The sequence below is a fragment of the Tubulanus polymorphus genome, chromosome 10, assembly GCF_964204645.1.
Source record: "Tubulanus polymorphus chromosome 10, tnTubPoly1.2, whole genome shotgun sequence".
Taxonomy (NCBI): domain Eukaryota; kingdom Metazoa; phylum Nemertea; class Palaeonemertea; order Tubulaniformes; family Tubulanidae; genus Tubulanus; species Tubulanus polymorphus.
In genome coordinates this window covers 12,764,669-12,780,612 of record NC_134034.1, presented here as the reverse complement: position 1 = coordinate 12,780,612, position 15,944 = coordinate 12,764,669, and the positions used below count along the sequence as shown (strand labels likewise).

The 15,944-nt window shown below is 43.0% G+C and overlaps 1 protein-coding gene across 1 annotated transcript; it reads right to left on the bottom strand.

Annotated features, from left to right (window-relative positions):
• Window positions 1-2,615: 2,615 nt before the first annotated feature.
• On the bottom strand, window positions 2,616-15,795 carry LOC141911711 (ATP-dependent RNA helicase DHX8-like). The gene is made up of 21 exons (XM_074802722.1): window positions 15,712-15,795; window positions 15,298-15,553; window positions 15,131-15,216; window positions 14,799-15,043; window positions 13,942-14,097; window positions 13,448-13,628; window positions 13,248-13,346; window positions 12,386-12,886; window positions 10,923-11,070; window positions 9,789-9,973; window positions 9,233-9,427; window positions 8,138-8,323; window positions 7,375-7,461; window positions 7,172-7,295; window positions 6,483-6,664; window positions 6,263-6,403; window positions 5,258-5,551; window positions 4,606-4,734; window positions 3,728-3,924; window positions 3,462-3,641; window positions 2,616-2,988 (listed from the first exon to the last, which is right to left on the bottom strand). The coding sequence occupies exons 2-21, from the start codon at window positions 15,389-15,391 to the stop codon at window positions 2,751-2,753; spliced, it is 3,648 nt and encodes a 1,215-aa protein (XP_074658823.1). The 5' UTR covers window positions 15,392-15,553; window positions 15,712-15,795; the 3' UTR covers window positions 2,616-2,750.
• Window positions 15,796-15,944: the final 149 nt, after the last annotated feature.

Here is a 15,944-nt window from a genome sequence, read left to right as displayed (position 1 = left end):
GATCTTGGCAGAACCGACTAGATAGCTCTTACTCGTCTCACTGACTCTTCTTCAATGAATACGAATACGAATATTTATTACACTCCAACCATTCCCATGGTATATGGAGGAAATATCAACATAAGATATCAACATTTCAACGTACGGTGCTGCCGCTATGCTCATTGTTAGCGGGATTTTCATACACTAACGTAAATCAACTCTGGCAAGCGAGGGTTACGGAGTATGACTGAAGAGCACGTCGATTGCCAGAGTTGACTTAAGTTAGTGTACGAAAATCCCGCTAACGATGAGCATAGCGGCAGCACCGTACGGCCGGGACACGCCTTGTACATCCTCTAATAAGCATCATGTCAGTACCAATATACCGGTTTCGAACCCGGGATACCCCTGTACATCCTCAATTCAGCATCAGGACCACTGAATTAGTATCAGTGATTACTAGGTTCAAACCCGGGACACACCTGTACATCCTCTATTCAGCATCAAGACTAGTACTCTGAACCATTGTATCAGTAATTACTGTTTGAACCCGGGACACCCCTGTACATCCTCTTTTCAGCATTAGTGTCACTCTGAACTAGTATCAGTAATAACTGGGTTCGAACCCGGGACATCCGCCTAATTTATCAATGATACTATGATCGCCATCTATTGGATCTTGGCAGAACCGACTAGATAGCTCTTATTCGTCTCACTGACTCTTCTTCAATGCGTTGAAATCACACTCGCCATCTGGTGGATTTCTATGCTGCTACAGTCTAATGATAGTTATATCCACCAGATGGCGAGTGTGATTTTAACGGATTAAAGAGAATCAGTAAGACAAGTAAGAGCTATCTAGTCAGTTCAGACAAATTCCAATAGATGGCGATCACGTTAGAAATCTTGACATCCCTTCCTCTCTGGCAACCCTGTACATCCTCTATTCAGCATCAAGACCACTCTGAATCAGTATCATCATTAACCCGGGACAACTCAGTACACCCTCTTAATAGCACAGGACTCTCAATCAGTATCAGTAATTACTAGGTTCTAACCCGGACACCCCTGTATATCCTCTATTCAGCATCCGGACCACTCTGAATCGGTATCAGTAATTACTGGTTTCGAACCCGGGACACCCCTGTACATCCTCTATTCAGCATCAGGACCACTCTGAATCAGTATCAGTAATTACTTGATTCGAACTCGAACTCGGGACTCCCCTGTACATCCTCTATTCAGCATCAAGACCACTCTGAATCAGTATCATCATTAACCCGGGACAACTCAGTACACCCTCTTAATAGCACAGGACTCTCAATCAGTATCAGTAATTACTAGGTTCTAACCCGGACACCCCTGTACATCCTCTATTCAGCATCGGGACCACTCTGAATCAGTATCAGTAATAACTGGGTTCAAACCCGGGACACCGCTGTACATCCTCCATTCAGCATCAGGACCACTCTGGAACAGCTGGGCTCGAATCCGGGACAACCGTTTACATCTTGTATTCAGCATCGGGACCACTCTGAATCAGTATCAGTAATTACTGGGTTCGAACCTTGGCTCCTGTTCATCCTCTATTCAGCATCAGGACCACTCTGAATCAGTAGTAATTATTTTTAAGATATCAACATTTTACCGTATGGTGCTGCCGCTATGCAGATTGTTAGCGGGATTTTCGTACACTATCGTAGATCAACTCTGGCAAGCGAGGGTTACGGAGTATAACTGGACAGCACGTCGATTGCCAGAGTTGACTTACGTTAGTGCACGAAAATCCCGCTAACGATGAGCATAGCGGCAGCACCGTACGGCCGGGATGCGCCTTGTACATCCTCTAATCAGCATTATGTCAGTACCAATATACCGGTTTCGAACCCGGGACACCACTATACATCCTCAATTCAGCACCAGGAACACTCTTAATCGGTATCAGTAATTACTGTGTTCGAACCCGAGACACCCCTGTACATCCTCTATTCAGCATCAAGACGACTTTGAATCGGTATCAGTACTGGTTTTGAACCCGGGATACCCCTGTACACCCTCTATTCAGCACCAGGATCACTCTGAATCAGTATCAGTAATAACTGGGTTCGAACCCGGGACATACACCCAGTTTATCGATGATACTATGATCGCCATCTATTGGATTTTGGCAGAACCGACTAGATAGCTCTTATTCGTCTCACTGATTCTTCTTCAATGCGTTGAAATCACACTCGCCATCTGGTGGATTTCTATGCTACTACATTCTAATGATAGTTATATCCACCAGATGGCGAGTGTGATTTTATTGGATTAGAGAATAATCAGTAAGACAAGTAAGAGCTTTCTAGTCAGTTCAGCCAAATTCCAATAGATGGCGATCATGTTAGAATCTTGACATCCCTTCCTCTCTGGCAACCCTGTACATCCTCTATTCAGCATCAAGACTACTCTGAATCAGTATCAGTAATTAGTTGGTTCGAACCCGGAACACCCCTGAACATCCTCAAATCAGCATCAGGATCACTCTGCATCAATATCAGTAATAAGCGGGTTCGAACCTGGGACACCCCTGTACAACAGCATTGATACAGACAGATTCTAAGATATTATTTACATTAAATGTTTTATTTTCACTGATTTATTTACAACTGAAAATGAATCATGAGAGGATTATCAGAATCAGAATCATGATCTTATGAGGAACAGATCCCTCTCTCTCTCTCGCCCCTCTTAACTTGTACGACTAATTCTAAAAGTCAATATACACATTAAAACGTAACTTTGCAGTGAACTTTCTTGAAAGCTCTTGAAATACGCCAGGAATTCGCTTCCTCGTATTTATTATACAACGGCTCCACTTTCTGTTGTTTCTTGTGTTTAGATAGTTTCGTCGGGTCGGCGAATTTAAAGAATTTCGGGGCATATTCTACGAGCCAACGCGGATCGATTGTTGTTACTTCTCGCATGTATTCTTTAGTCGTCAACACCAGTTCATGATACACGACCCTGAGAAATAGAATTAAACATAGTTAGAGCTAGTAGCAAGTGAGGATCCACCAGGTGTCGCTAGTGTGCTGTAGAATATCAAAGACTGCTGCAGTACAGGATTCCACTTGTGGCAAGTGAGGATCCACCAGGTGTTGCTAGTGTGCTGTAGGACATCAATTACTGCTGCAGTAGAGGATTCCACTTGTGGCAAGTGAGGATCCACCAGGTGTCGCTAGTGTGCTGTAGGATATCAAAGACTGCTGCAGTACAGGATTCCACTCGTGGCAAGTGAGGATCCACCAGGTGTCGCTAGTGTGCTGTAGGACATCAATTACTGCTGCAGTAGAGGATTCCACTTGTGGCAAGTGAGGATCCACCAGGTGTCACTAGTGTGCTATAGGACATCAACTACTGCATCACATGTACACTTAACCTGAATACGAATACGAAACTGAATGTTAATCACGCCATCTGGTGATTAAAATACTAACCAATCGGGCTGTCTGTTGAATAAAGCGCTAGACGGATGAATATAAACGACTTGTCCGTCGACGAGGGTTCGATATCCTTCCTGAGGATCCTTCTTCGCGGCGCTCGAGAAAAATCCGCTGAGAATCGCTTTCTGTACGCAAGCTGTATTCTTACCACAACTCACCACGTCCAACTTGTGTCTACAATATACACGCATCAGATTTACAAACATCAGATTTACAACTTACAACAGTTTAAACACGACGGCTACGGATCCCGTCCATACCTGTCCATGATTCCTAACATCTGTTTGCGAACGTCCTGAGCTCGTTTTAAAGTACGTATCTGCACGAAGTTCTCGTAGCACCACGGAGCCGAGAATTTATTATTCTTCCACGAGTTATAAACGGCTAACAGAGTCAGGTGATCGCCTTCCGGCTGATGGAACTTCGCTTTCTTCTGGTCGGCCTGCTCTTGACGATCCTATAATTCAAATATTCAAATCTATAACTGTAATCCAACAGTCATCATTGTAAAGAAGGCTGCAATTTGTATGAAAGGGAGTTTCGACCCAGGGCCCAGTTTCACGAAAAGGATTAAGGCCTAAATCGATTGTAAGATAAACTGAATTAATGAAGAAATTAAATCGATTAACCCTTTCAGTGCTGACTAATTAATACCTTATAGTGCTGGAGATAATTGGAATTTTTTGAAAAATTCCACCCTAGTGTGTTGAATAACGGGAATAGCACTATAGTGCGTCTACACCGCGGGGCGGTGTATCGTTAGTTAATAGTATTTCACTATGTTTGACAGGTGCTGCCATCTTTCAAGAGAGATATTTACTAATTACTTATTACATCAATACACCGCAGTGCGGTGTACTAGCAAAATCAATCACTGAGTTATACACTGCACTGCGGTGTAGATGCACTAAAAGGGTTAAGGAGTGAACCTTTTTGTGAAACTGGGCCCTTATCCATAGTTCTTGAACTAATTTCAGCTTTTAGTCAAATCTAAACACAGAACTATGGAACTAGGTTTCATTTTAATCAAGAATACCAGTATCTTTGAGCAGTTTTCATCTTTCATATTTTCAAAACCAATTTCATAAGCGAAGTTTTTTTTTTCTGAAGGGTCTGTAGACTAGTCTGTGTCATTTACCTTCGGTCGATAGAAAACGTTTTGTACGGAAAGCATCGAAACGATCGTTAAAACTTCATCCGAACAACTCAACTGAACCGACATAATTAACATCTTAGAAAGTTGCGGTTCCAGCGGAAACTCTGCCATCTGAATACAGAAATACAGACATTTAACTTGAAGTCTTACCGAATAATAACTACACAAGATTCTTACAGATCCTGATTTCATCCGATCTGTGGGGGCCACTTGCCGTCCATTTACAAATCCCCTTGCAGTTTTCCCCGATTTTTCCACACAAAATTCCCTGAGTGAGTCAGAGAAATTTCTTGGGTTTAAAATCCGACAATTTATAAATTTTTCAGTGAATCACATACTGATGACAAACAAGTCGGACCCAGTTCCACAGTTGTGAGTTAGAGTTAACTTTAACTTTTAATTAAAGTTAGTTCATTTTCAATGAGTTAACTCTTGAGTCAAATCTTAACTCACAACTGCGGAACTGGACCCTGAGTTTTCCAGGTTTTTGGTAATATTTGTTAGATTTCCTGATTTCTTTAAAAAATTTTCTAATTCCCTGAGTCCTCCAGGTTTTCCAGGTTAGTGGCGCCACCCTGTGTAAGAACCCTGATTTCAAATTTCAACCATATATTCCAGGACAAATCGATCGTACCCGTCTGCCGAGTCTGGTCAACAATCCCTCGTCGTCGAGGGCGCTCAACGCGTGTAACTGTTCCATCGCCGAGATTAACGTCTGCATCGGAGGAGCGTCCATGAAATCGAACGACAATAAATCGTTGATTCCCATCGCTTTCAGCGACAGCACGGTGCTCGCGAGATTCGTACGCTGGATTTCGGGAACCGCCGTTTTTAACATCTCGTCTCGGTATGCACGTTCGGTGTATAAACGGTAACATTTACCGGGACCGGTGCGACCGGCTCGGCCCGCACGCTGCTTCGCCTGCGCCTATAATTATACAATACTCTCAGTTAAACCAGCTTCAAATTCCACATTATTAAACAATAATTCACAAGAAATTTCCCCGAAACATAATTCAGGGGCCAGTTGCACAGTCGTGACTTAATTCCAAAAGTGGTCTTAAATCATAACACTGGTCTTAAGTTGTTAGATTGTCTATAGAACTAAGTTGGTCTTAGACTGGTCTTAAGCTTAAACCATGGCTATGCAACCGGCCCCAGATTCCCCAGAAACATTTGTCGGTTTAAAATGTTACAATTAATGACGAATTCATTTCTTATCAATCATCTATCTATCTATTGAAACACGCGGTCAATGAATGGCGTATCTGAATTCCCTGGGCCTGGTTTTATAGACTGGTATTAACTTTAAGCCGAGGGCTAACTCAATTTATTTTCAATTGAGTTAACCCCAGGGGCCAGTAGCACAGTCGTGACTTATGTCAAAAAGTGGTCTTAAATCCTAAGACTGGTCTCAAGTTGTTAGATTGGCTATAGAACTAAGTTGGTCTTAGACTGGTCTTAAGTCAAAGCCATGACTATGCAACTGGCCCCTGGGTTTAAGTTAATACCAATTTGTCAAATTCCTTGAGACTTTCCCTGATCTTTTCTGATTCCCAGATATGAGTTTTCCTAGTTTTGCAGGCCTGGTGGTAGATTAAGCCTTCCCTGACTCTGATAATAATAATAGATGTCGTACCTGTGAAATAGGCGTGACGATCAGCTGATCCATTCCGGTTTTAGAATTATAAACTTTCTGTTTCACGAATCCCGGGTCGACTACGAAAAATATACCATCGATTGTCAGAGACGTCTCCGCAATATTAGTCGCTATGACAACCTACAATAATATCGGCCAGCGATAAAGTACTAAGCCAAGCTTATGATATCAATAAATTCTCGAGTTGTAAATAACATACCTTTCTCGATCCAGGTGGCGCCGGTTCAAATATTCTCGTTTGCATCTCGCTAGGCAACGCGCTGTAAACCGGCAGTATTATCAGTTCGGGAACCTCCGGACCGAGAGCTTTCATACGCTCGTACAGGATCTCGCAGGCCGAGTCGATCTCCTCTTGACCGGTTAAAAACAACAATACATCGCCTACGCAACAATCGATACCGTTAATATCTCCATAGCAATGAGTAATATTCGAATAGAAAGCAGTAGAAAATTTGTATCGTGTCAACGCAGTCAAACCCGACTTATGTCTATTTCCACTTTGACATCAACAATGTTTTTGGCCAATTGCCAGAGCTTTCTGGTCCAAATAAGACATTTATCAGGTATGTACCACCAAAACTGACTGAGTTAGGCCACCTGATGTACTCTCAAGTCGAGTTGAAATAGACATAAGTTCGTTCTTTACTAAAACTAAGCTCCGATCGATCTGATCAGAACTAAGTCAACCGGAGTTAGGCCATGAAATGATTTTTTTTTTACACAAAAAAATTTGGAGTTTCCAATAAATTGTTTAAATTTTTTTGATCTTTCAGGGTTTGAATTTGAATTTGTTCATTGTGGTTTGAAATACAATATTGAAATGTGATTGTCCTCCATCACGGGGTGGTTTAAACGAGCAACAATCGATACAGTTTGAATATAAGTTACCGGGTGGTTCAGTGAGGTGAATCTGCATCACTGTAATCAACGAAGCGTCCAAATAGTCTGTTTCAGCTTCCTTCGTATAAAGCGTCTCCACGGGATACGTACGTCCGGGAATCGTGAAAATCGGCTGAAATTCAAATCGGATATCGTCGATCGCCGTGGTGACGAGTTTTAGACGGGTTCATTTATGAATTTTGAATATTTACCGCTTCGAAGAAATATTGCGAGAATTTGACGGCGTCGAGAGTAGCAGACGTAACGATCAGTTTCATATCGGCTCGTTTCTGAATAGTCTGTGTGAAAATATTACATCGTAAACATTGTTAGCATGAATAGAAAGTAGACCCCCTTCCCCTTCTTCGAGCGCCACTAACCCCTCTCCCTCCCTGGAGCACCACTAACCCCTCTCCCTCCCTGGAGCACCACTACCCCCTCTCCCTCCCTGGAGCACCACTACCCCCTCTCCCTCCCTGGAGCACCACTACCCCCTCTCCCTCCCTGGAGCACCACTACCCCCTCTCCCTCCCTGGAGCACCACTACCCCCTCTCCTTCCCTGGCGCACCACTACCCCCTCTCCCTCCCTGGAGCACCACTACCCCCTCTCCCTCCCTGGAGCACCACTACCCCCTCTCCTTCCCCGGAGCACCACTACCCCTCTCCCTCCCTGGCGCACCACTACCCCCTCTCCCTCCCTGGAGCACCACTACCCCCTCTCCCTCCCTGGAGCACCACTACCCCCTCTCCCTCCCTGGCGCACCACTACCCCCTCTCCCTCCCTGGCGCACCACTACCCCCTCTCCCTCCCTGGAGCACCACTGCCCAACGAGTACTTGCTTCCTCTCCAGAGTACCGATACCCTCCTCCCTCCCCGGAGTAGTACTGTCCATGTAGTACTTGCCTCCCCTCCCTGACCAATCCCTCACTGTAGAACCCCCTCCCCCCATTCTGAGAGAGAGAGTTTAACTTACATTTTTGAGTAATCCGAACAGTACATCCGTGTGTATCGTGCGTTCATGAGCCTCATCTAACATTATCACCGAATACTGAGTTAGATCGCCATCTATTAGACATTCTCGTAACAACATTCCGTCCGTCATGTATTTGATTTTCGTTTCTTGACTCGTACAATCTTCAAAACGGATTGTGTAACCAACCTACACGAATACAATACAATATACAGGGTCGTGTGTAACCAACCTACACGAATACAATACAATATACAGGATCGTGTGTAACCAACCTACACGAATACAATACAATATACAGGGTCGTGTGTAACCAACCTACACGAATACAATACAATATACAGGGTCGTGTGTAACCAACCTACACGAATACAATACAATATACAGGATCGTGTGTAACCAACCTACACGAATACAATACAATATACAGGGTCGTGTGTAACCAACCTACACGAATACAATACAATATACAGGATCGTGTGTAACCAACCTACACGAATATAATACAATATACAGGGTCGTGTGTAACCAACCTACACGAATACAATACAATATACAGGGTCGTGTGTAACCAACCTGCACGAATACAATACAATATACAGGATCGTGTGTAACCAACCTACACGAATATAATACAATATACAGGATCGTGTGTATCCAACCTACACATATACAACATAAATTCAATTAATTCTGGGCAGAAAGAATGAGTGAAACCATCAGTCTTTCACTGGTCTCTCATTAATTAATCTACAGGGTTAATATGGTTCAAATCCTGGGGCCAGTTGCACAGTCGTGACTTAGGTCCAAAAGTGGTCTTAAATCTTAAGACTGGTCTTAAGTTGTTAGATTGGCTATAGAACTAAGTTGGTCTTAGACTGGTCTTAAGTCTAAGCCGTGACTGCGCAACCGGCCCTTGGTGGTTGTCCAGCAGGTCGATGGTTCTAAGGCCTCACCCGTCCCTAGGAGGAAAAGGAACCTTGATCCTGCTTGAAATACCCTGGGCCCGGTTTCCAGAAAATAGATTAACTTTTCAATCAATTTCAAAAGATGAACTGAATGAATTCAGTGGTTTGAGGGGATTTCGTTAAAACTGACCTCTTGACCGAGACGACATCCGAACTCTTCAGAAACTCGTTTAGCTACGGACATGGCCGCCACACGACGAGGCTGCGTACATCCTATTTTACCCTTCGTCGTGTATCCTTCCTCGGCGAGATATTGCGTAATTTGAGTCGTTTTACCGGAACCAGTTTCACCGATTACGATCAATATCTGATTGTCGTGTATGGCCTGTAAAAAATATTTCACAGAAATGTTAAAGCTTTCTCCATCTGGGCCCAGTTTCACGAAAAAGTTTCAGCCTAAAACGGTTAAACTTGAATTGTCGTCCTCGCTGAAAACGAAACCAATAGCAATTACACCAAACATTTTGGTTTAACTTTTTTGTGAAACGGGGCCCTGGGTTGAGTTCTGAAGCAGCAACACTCAGATCCCTAGCTGTGGGTTAGCACTGAGACTACTACGGGTTATTGCTACGGAGGACAGTGGAACTGGTGGAAAGAAGTTAGATATCTATGAAATTCTTGGATGATTGAAATAAAACATAAAGCAGGCATCGTTTGAGATAGATTCGAATCGTCGAGACGCGTACCTTGATAAGTTCATTGCGTAGTTTATAAATCGGTAACCCTTGACGCTGTTCTAAAATACTCTTTTTCTCCTTACGTCCGAACGAAGCTTTAGCTCCGCCGTGTATGTGTTTCTTCCATTCAGGCATATCAGCCGGTCCGCTGCTAGCCGCTCCTCGGACACTGGCCACCAACTTACGTCCATCCTCTGTAAATACGTAACAAACAACATCCATCAATAACTGCTGTCTCTATGAAATCACCCTATGATGTCATCAGATTATCAGAATTAATGGCTGCGTCCATGAAATCACCCTATGATGTCATCATATTATCTGAATTAATGGCTGAGTCCATGAAATCACCCTATGATGTCATCAGATTGTCTGAATTAATGGCTGCCCCCATGAAATCACCCTATGATGTTATCAGATTATCTGAATTAATGGCTGAGTCCATGAAATCACCCTATGATGTCATCAGATTGTCTAAATTAATGGCTGCCTCCATGAAATCACCCTATGATGTCATCAGATTATCTGAATTAATGGCTGTCTCTATGGAATCACCCTATGATGTTATCAGATTATCAGAATTAATGGCTGCGTCCATGAAATCAACCTATGATGTCATCAGATTATCTGAATTAATGGCTGAGTCCATGAAATCACCCTGTGATGTCATCATATTATCTGAATTAATGGCTGAGTCCATGAAATCACCCTATGATGTCATCAGATTGTCTGAATTAATGGCTGCCTCCATGAAATCACCCTATGATGTCATCAGATTATCAGAATTAATGGCTGCGTCCATGAAATCACCCTATGATGTCATCAGATTATCTGAATTAATGGCTGCGTCCATGAAATCACCCTGTGGTGTCATCAGATTATCAGAATTCATGGCTGCCTCTATGAAATCACCCTATGATGTCATCATATTATCTGAATTAATGGCTGCCTCCATGAAATCATCCTGTGGTGTTATATTTTTGACACATAAAATTCAATCACAAGAGATGGCAGCCTCTGTACCCTCCTCTTATGATGTCATCAGATATTTTTGATAGATGTACAAATTGATCACAAAAAGATGGCCATTGCTACGCAATCCCCCAATGATGTCATAGTTTAGATACTATATACACTACGTACCGTCAGGCATGGGATCGATCCAACTCTTACCGACACCGGTCGGAACAGCTTCTGCTTGTTCTTCACGTTGAGCTTGTTTCAATTCTCTTCTCTCTTTCTGCAACGCGCTCTGCATCATAGCGGCCTGGGACAGTGAACCGTCGGGATTCTAGAAAACAACCAATCAAATATCAGTTTATATCAGCCTAGGACAGGTCGAGATTCTAGAAAACAACCAATCAAATATTAGTTTATATCAGCCTGGGGACAGGTCGGGATTCTAGAAAACAACCAATCAAATATCAGTTTATATCAGCCTGGGACAGGTCGGGATTCTAGAAAACAACCAATCAAATATCAGTTTATATCAGCCTGGGACAGGTCGGGATTCTAGAAAAAAACCAATCAAATATCAGTTTATATCAGCCTGGGACAGGTCGAGATTCTAGAAAACAACCAATCAAATATCAGTTTATATCAGCCTGGGACAGGTCGAGATTCTAGAAAACAACCAATCAAATATCAGTTTATATCAGCCTGGGACAGGTCGGGATTCTAGAAAACAACCAATCAAATATCAGTTTATATCAGCCTGGGACAGGTCGGGATTCTAGAAAACAACCAATCAAATATCAGTTTATATCAGCCCGGGACAGGTCGGGATTCTAGAAAACAACCAATCAAATATCAGTTTATATCAGCCTAGGACAGGTCGAGATTCTAGAAAACAACCAATCAAATATCAGTTTATATCAGCCTAGGACAGGTCGAGATTCTAGAAAACAACCAATCAAATATCAGTTTATATCAGCCTAGGACAGGTCGAGATTCTAGAAAACAACCAATCAAATATCAGTTTATATCAGCCTGGGACAGGTCGGGATTCTAGAAAACAACCAATCAAATATCAGTTTATATCAGCCTAGGACAGGTCGAGATTCTAGAAAACAACCAATCAAATATCAGTTTATATCAGCCTAGGACAGGTCGGGATTCTAGAAAACAACCAATCAAATATCAGTTTATATCAGCCTAGGACAGGTCGAGATTCTAGAAAACAACCAATCAAATATCAGTTTATATCAGCCTAGGACAGGTCGAGATTCTAGAAAACAACCAATCAAATATCAGTTTATATCAGCCTAGGACAGGTCGGGATTCTAGAAAACAACCAATCAAATATCAGTTTATATCAGCCTAGGACAGGTCGAGATTCTAGAAAACAACCAATCAAATATCAGTTTATATCAGCCTAGGACAGGTCGAGATTCTAGAAAACAACCAATCAAATATCAGTTTATATCAGGATCCTGCAGTCTGGAACTGGCACCTTCAATCTGGAACCGCCCCTTCAGCCTGAAGCCATCCCTGTAGCCTGAAACCGCCCCCTTCTGCCTGGAGCCGCCCCTGCAGTCTGGAGCCACCCACTTCAGCCCGGAACCACCCTCCCAGTAATGTAAATACGATCAAATCTTCAAACTTACTTTCACAATTTTGACGGGACTGAGATCTAAACTCTGTCGACCGCAGCCTTTCAGGAACGCTGGTTCCTCCTCTACCAGCTCGATCTCGATATCTTCATCGGAATCGTCGTCTTTCGGTAGAATCCCCGTCTCCTCGTCGAAGTCCGGTAATTCCGATTTATCGATCACGTTCGCCGCGATCATCTGTTTCAGTTCCCATTTCTCCGGCGACGAGATACGCTGGATTTTACGCCGCTGTTTCGAATCCATTTCCGGCATCGTCACCATGGGAACGGTCATCGGCCGATCGGGATTTCGAGCCTCCGCCGACGAGTTCGCGCCGTCGCCGTCCAGATTCAAATTTCGAATTCGCTTCGGGTTGAAATCTTCGCCCGTCTCCTGGTCGACGTCTTTTATCGATAGACTCGTTTTTTGCCCGGTGAAATTGAGAACTTTAACTTTACATTGTTGTCCCTTAGTGATCACCTCGGAGACGTTAGTTACGCGACCTTCGCGACGAAGCTGAAATTAACACCGATATTTCGCGGAACACGTTCTCTCGATAAAGACAGCGTAATTTAACCCTTTCAGTGCGTCTACACCGCAGTGCAGTATATGAATCAGTGATATATTTTGCTAGTACGCCGCACTGCAGTGTATTGATGTGATTAGTAATTAGTTTTTATCTCTATTGAAAGATGGCAGCACCTGTTAAACAGTGGAATATTAGTAACTAACGATACACTGCGCCGTGGTGTAGACGCACTATAGTGGTATTCCCGTTATTCAACACACTGGGGTGGAATGTTTCAAAATTTTCAAATTATCTCCAGCACTATAGGCTATTAATTAGTCAGCACTGAAAGGGTTAACGGAAACGTACCTCGGATATGTGAACGAGACCTTCCCAGCGTTTCTTTAAACCTTCCAACAAAACGAAACATCCGAACTGCATCAGAGTCGTCACTTTACCGTTATAAATCTACGAATAGAAAACATCGATGTTAAACCAGGGAAATACTAGCGCCACCTGGTGGATCCTCACTTGCCGCAGGAGCATTTTTTGCGGGATCTTTTTTTTACCTTTCCGACTTCTGGTTCCGATGATAATATGTCCAGCTTTCTGTCGCTGTATCGTTTACGATCTCGCGGCGACCTTGACCTCGAGCGTCTGCCGTTGCGATGTCGTCTGTCATCGGGAGACGGTGACCTCGACGATCTCGGACGACGATTGCGTTCTCTAGAGCGACTGCGAGAGCGCCGTCTATAAAACATGATCAAAACAGCGATTAGCAGACGTGGATTACAAGTTCAAGGTTAATGAGCAGATGATATAGATCAAAGTATTTCTAAGGTTATACTCTTTTATCAGGTCGAAGAATCCGATTGCCTCCAAACGTACTCTTATTATTGGTCATGTGACCTTTTCGAGAGTCGGAAAGCACCTTTCTGTCGAGGTGGTGTGATTCGGATTTTGTGAGGAGCCAACCGGAGATTTCAGATGGAGACTTCGGAGGTCATAAAAGAGTACGTCCTAAAGAACGTTTTCCAATCTGAAGCCATTGATTTTTTTTTACCTGTGTCGCCGTCTATCCCGATCCCGATCCCGATCTCTACTGCGACTACGACTGCGGTCTCTGCTGCGGTCTCTGCTTCGGTCTCGGTCTCGATTTCTATGTTTTTTCTTTTTATCTGATTTTAATTCCTTTGATGTATCAGCTGCAGGGGGAGCTCTGCGTAAATAGATGGAAAATCTAACTTAATGATAAACACAAGTTTCATAGAACAAGAACTGGGCTCACAGTTCCTCAGTTCTGGGTCCAGTTCCTCAGTTCTGGGTCCAGTTCTGTTGTTCTCCGTTCCTTAATCCAGTTCCACAGAATTGTGGAACTGGATCCTGAACAGTGGGACTGAGTCCAGAACTGTGGAACTAGGTGCCAGACTGTGGAACTTGGCTCAGAACTGTGGACTTGGGTCCCGAACTGTGGAACTGAGTCCAGAACTGTGGAATTGGGTCCCGAACTGTGGAAGTGGATCTAGAACAGTGGAACTGAGTCTAGAACTGTGGAACTGAGTCTAGAACTGTGGAACTGAGTCTAGAACTGTGGAAGTGGATCTAGAACTGTGGAACTGAGTCTAGAACTGTGGAACTGAGTCTAGAACTGTGGAAGTGGATCTAGAACTGTGGAACTGAGTCTAGAACTGTGGAACTGAGTCTAGAACTGTGGAAGTGAGTCTAGAACTGTGGAAGTGGATCTAGAACTGTGGAACTGAGTCTAGAACTGTGGAACTGAGTCTAGAACTGTGGAACTGAGTCTAGAACTGTGGAACTGAGTCTAGAACTGTGGAACTGAGTCTAGAACTGTGGAAGTGGATCCAGAAGAGTGGAACTGAGTCTAGAACTGTGGAAACTCGGTGCTGGTTAATGCCGTACGTTTTACTCTTATGAAGTAATGCCTCTAATTCGTCCATCATTGAATCAGCGACGTTTTCGTCGTCCTCCACTTTAATCATCGGTTTCTCTTCGTTCGGTAGAGCCAGACCCGGATACAGTTTCCTCTTCAGCTCTTTATCATCTTTTATCTCATCCTCGTCCTCGTCGTCATCCTTCTCCGTTTCGACCTTCACCTTCGTTTTCATTTTATTGATTAAACGCAACAAATTCGCCGTAAACGACTCCTGCGACAACAATCAGAAAAACCGGTATATTTCAAATTTCGAAAATCGAGAATCAGGTCGGGGTCGGATTCTCGGATCAGAACTCACCGGAAATTCAGCTCCGTTTTCGTCCAATGCCTTTTTAAAATCATCATAAACCGGATTCTTTTCTGCTAGATTTATAATAAACTCAGCTGAAATGAAAAGGACAAGTTTTAGTCGCAATCTCTCCAGTGTCACGTCGTAACGAATTTCAGCCAGGGGGCGCCGCTTACCGAGATCTTTATCGTTCAACCCTAAATGATTGTCTAATTCTGTACAGACTTTAGAAACAAGTGATAAATGTTCTAATTGTTTGAATTCTTCCATGGTTGTCGTCAGATCGGGCTGGGCCCGGGCGGGGGCTGTGTGTCGCGCAGGTGTAGCCTCCTCACAAAAAATCAGTTCAGTTTTGACTCTCTACAACCAGTCCATCACTTCTATTCAAACAAAAAGCTAAGATCTTTGTTCAAAGATTTATATGATGTTGACCTATAACAGAAAATTAAGGTGATTTAACGTGAAATGTCTGCTAATAAATATGGATTGAATTTGATTGAGAAGAAAGATTAAAATAGACTTCAAATTTGAAATTCTTAAGAATGCATTTATCAGAATTTGATTATTCGATTTAAAAGTAAAACGTTTACCTTTAATTCAAGGTGTAAACAATATTTAAACGGCTAAAAATGCGTGAAATTACGACGTTCAATATTCGAATCAATCTAATTAAATATAATTTTATTTCACTATTATTTGTGGTGGTTGATTGAAATGACTCCAAAAAAAATTTCGAAACGAGAAAGACCAAAAATTGTTAAAGTAATGTTATTCCATTTATAAAATAGAGAACGCATTGACAATTGATGGTTTTAATTTACTC

Coding starts and splice junctions, on each gene's coding strand:
- LOC141911711 (XM_074802722.1), bottom strand. CDS start 15,391: ATGGAAGAATTCAAACAATTAGAACATTTATCACTTGTTTCTAAAGTC. Junction 9,974..10,922: donor GATCGATCCCATGCCTGACG/GTACGTAGTGTA, acceptor ACGTATTTACAG/AGGATGGACGTAAGTTGGTG. Junction 6,404..6,482: donor CGCCACCTGGATCGAGAAAG/GTATGTTATTTA, acceptor ATATTATTGTAG/GTTGTCATAGCGACTAATAT.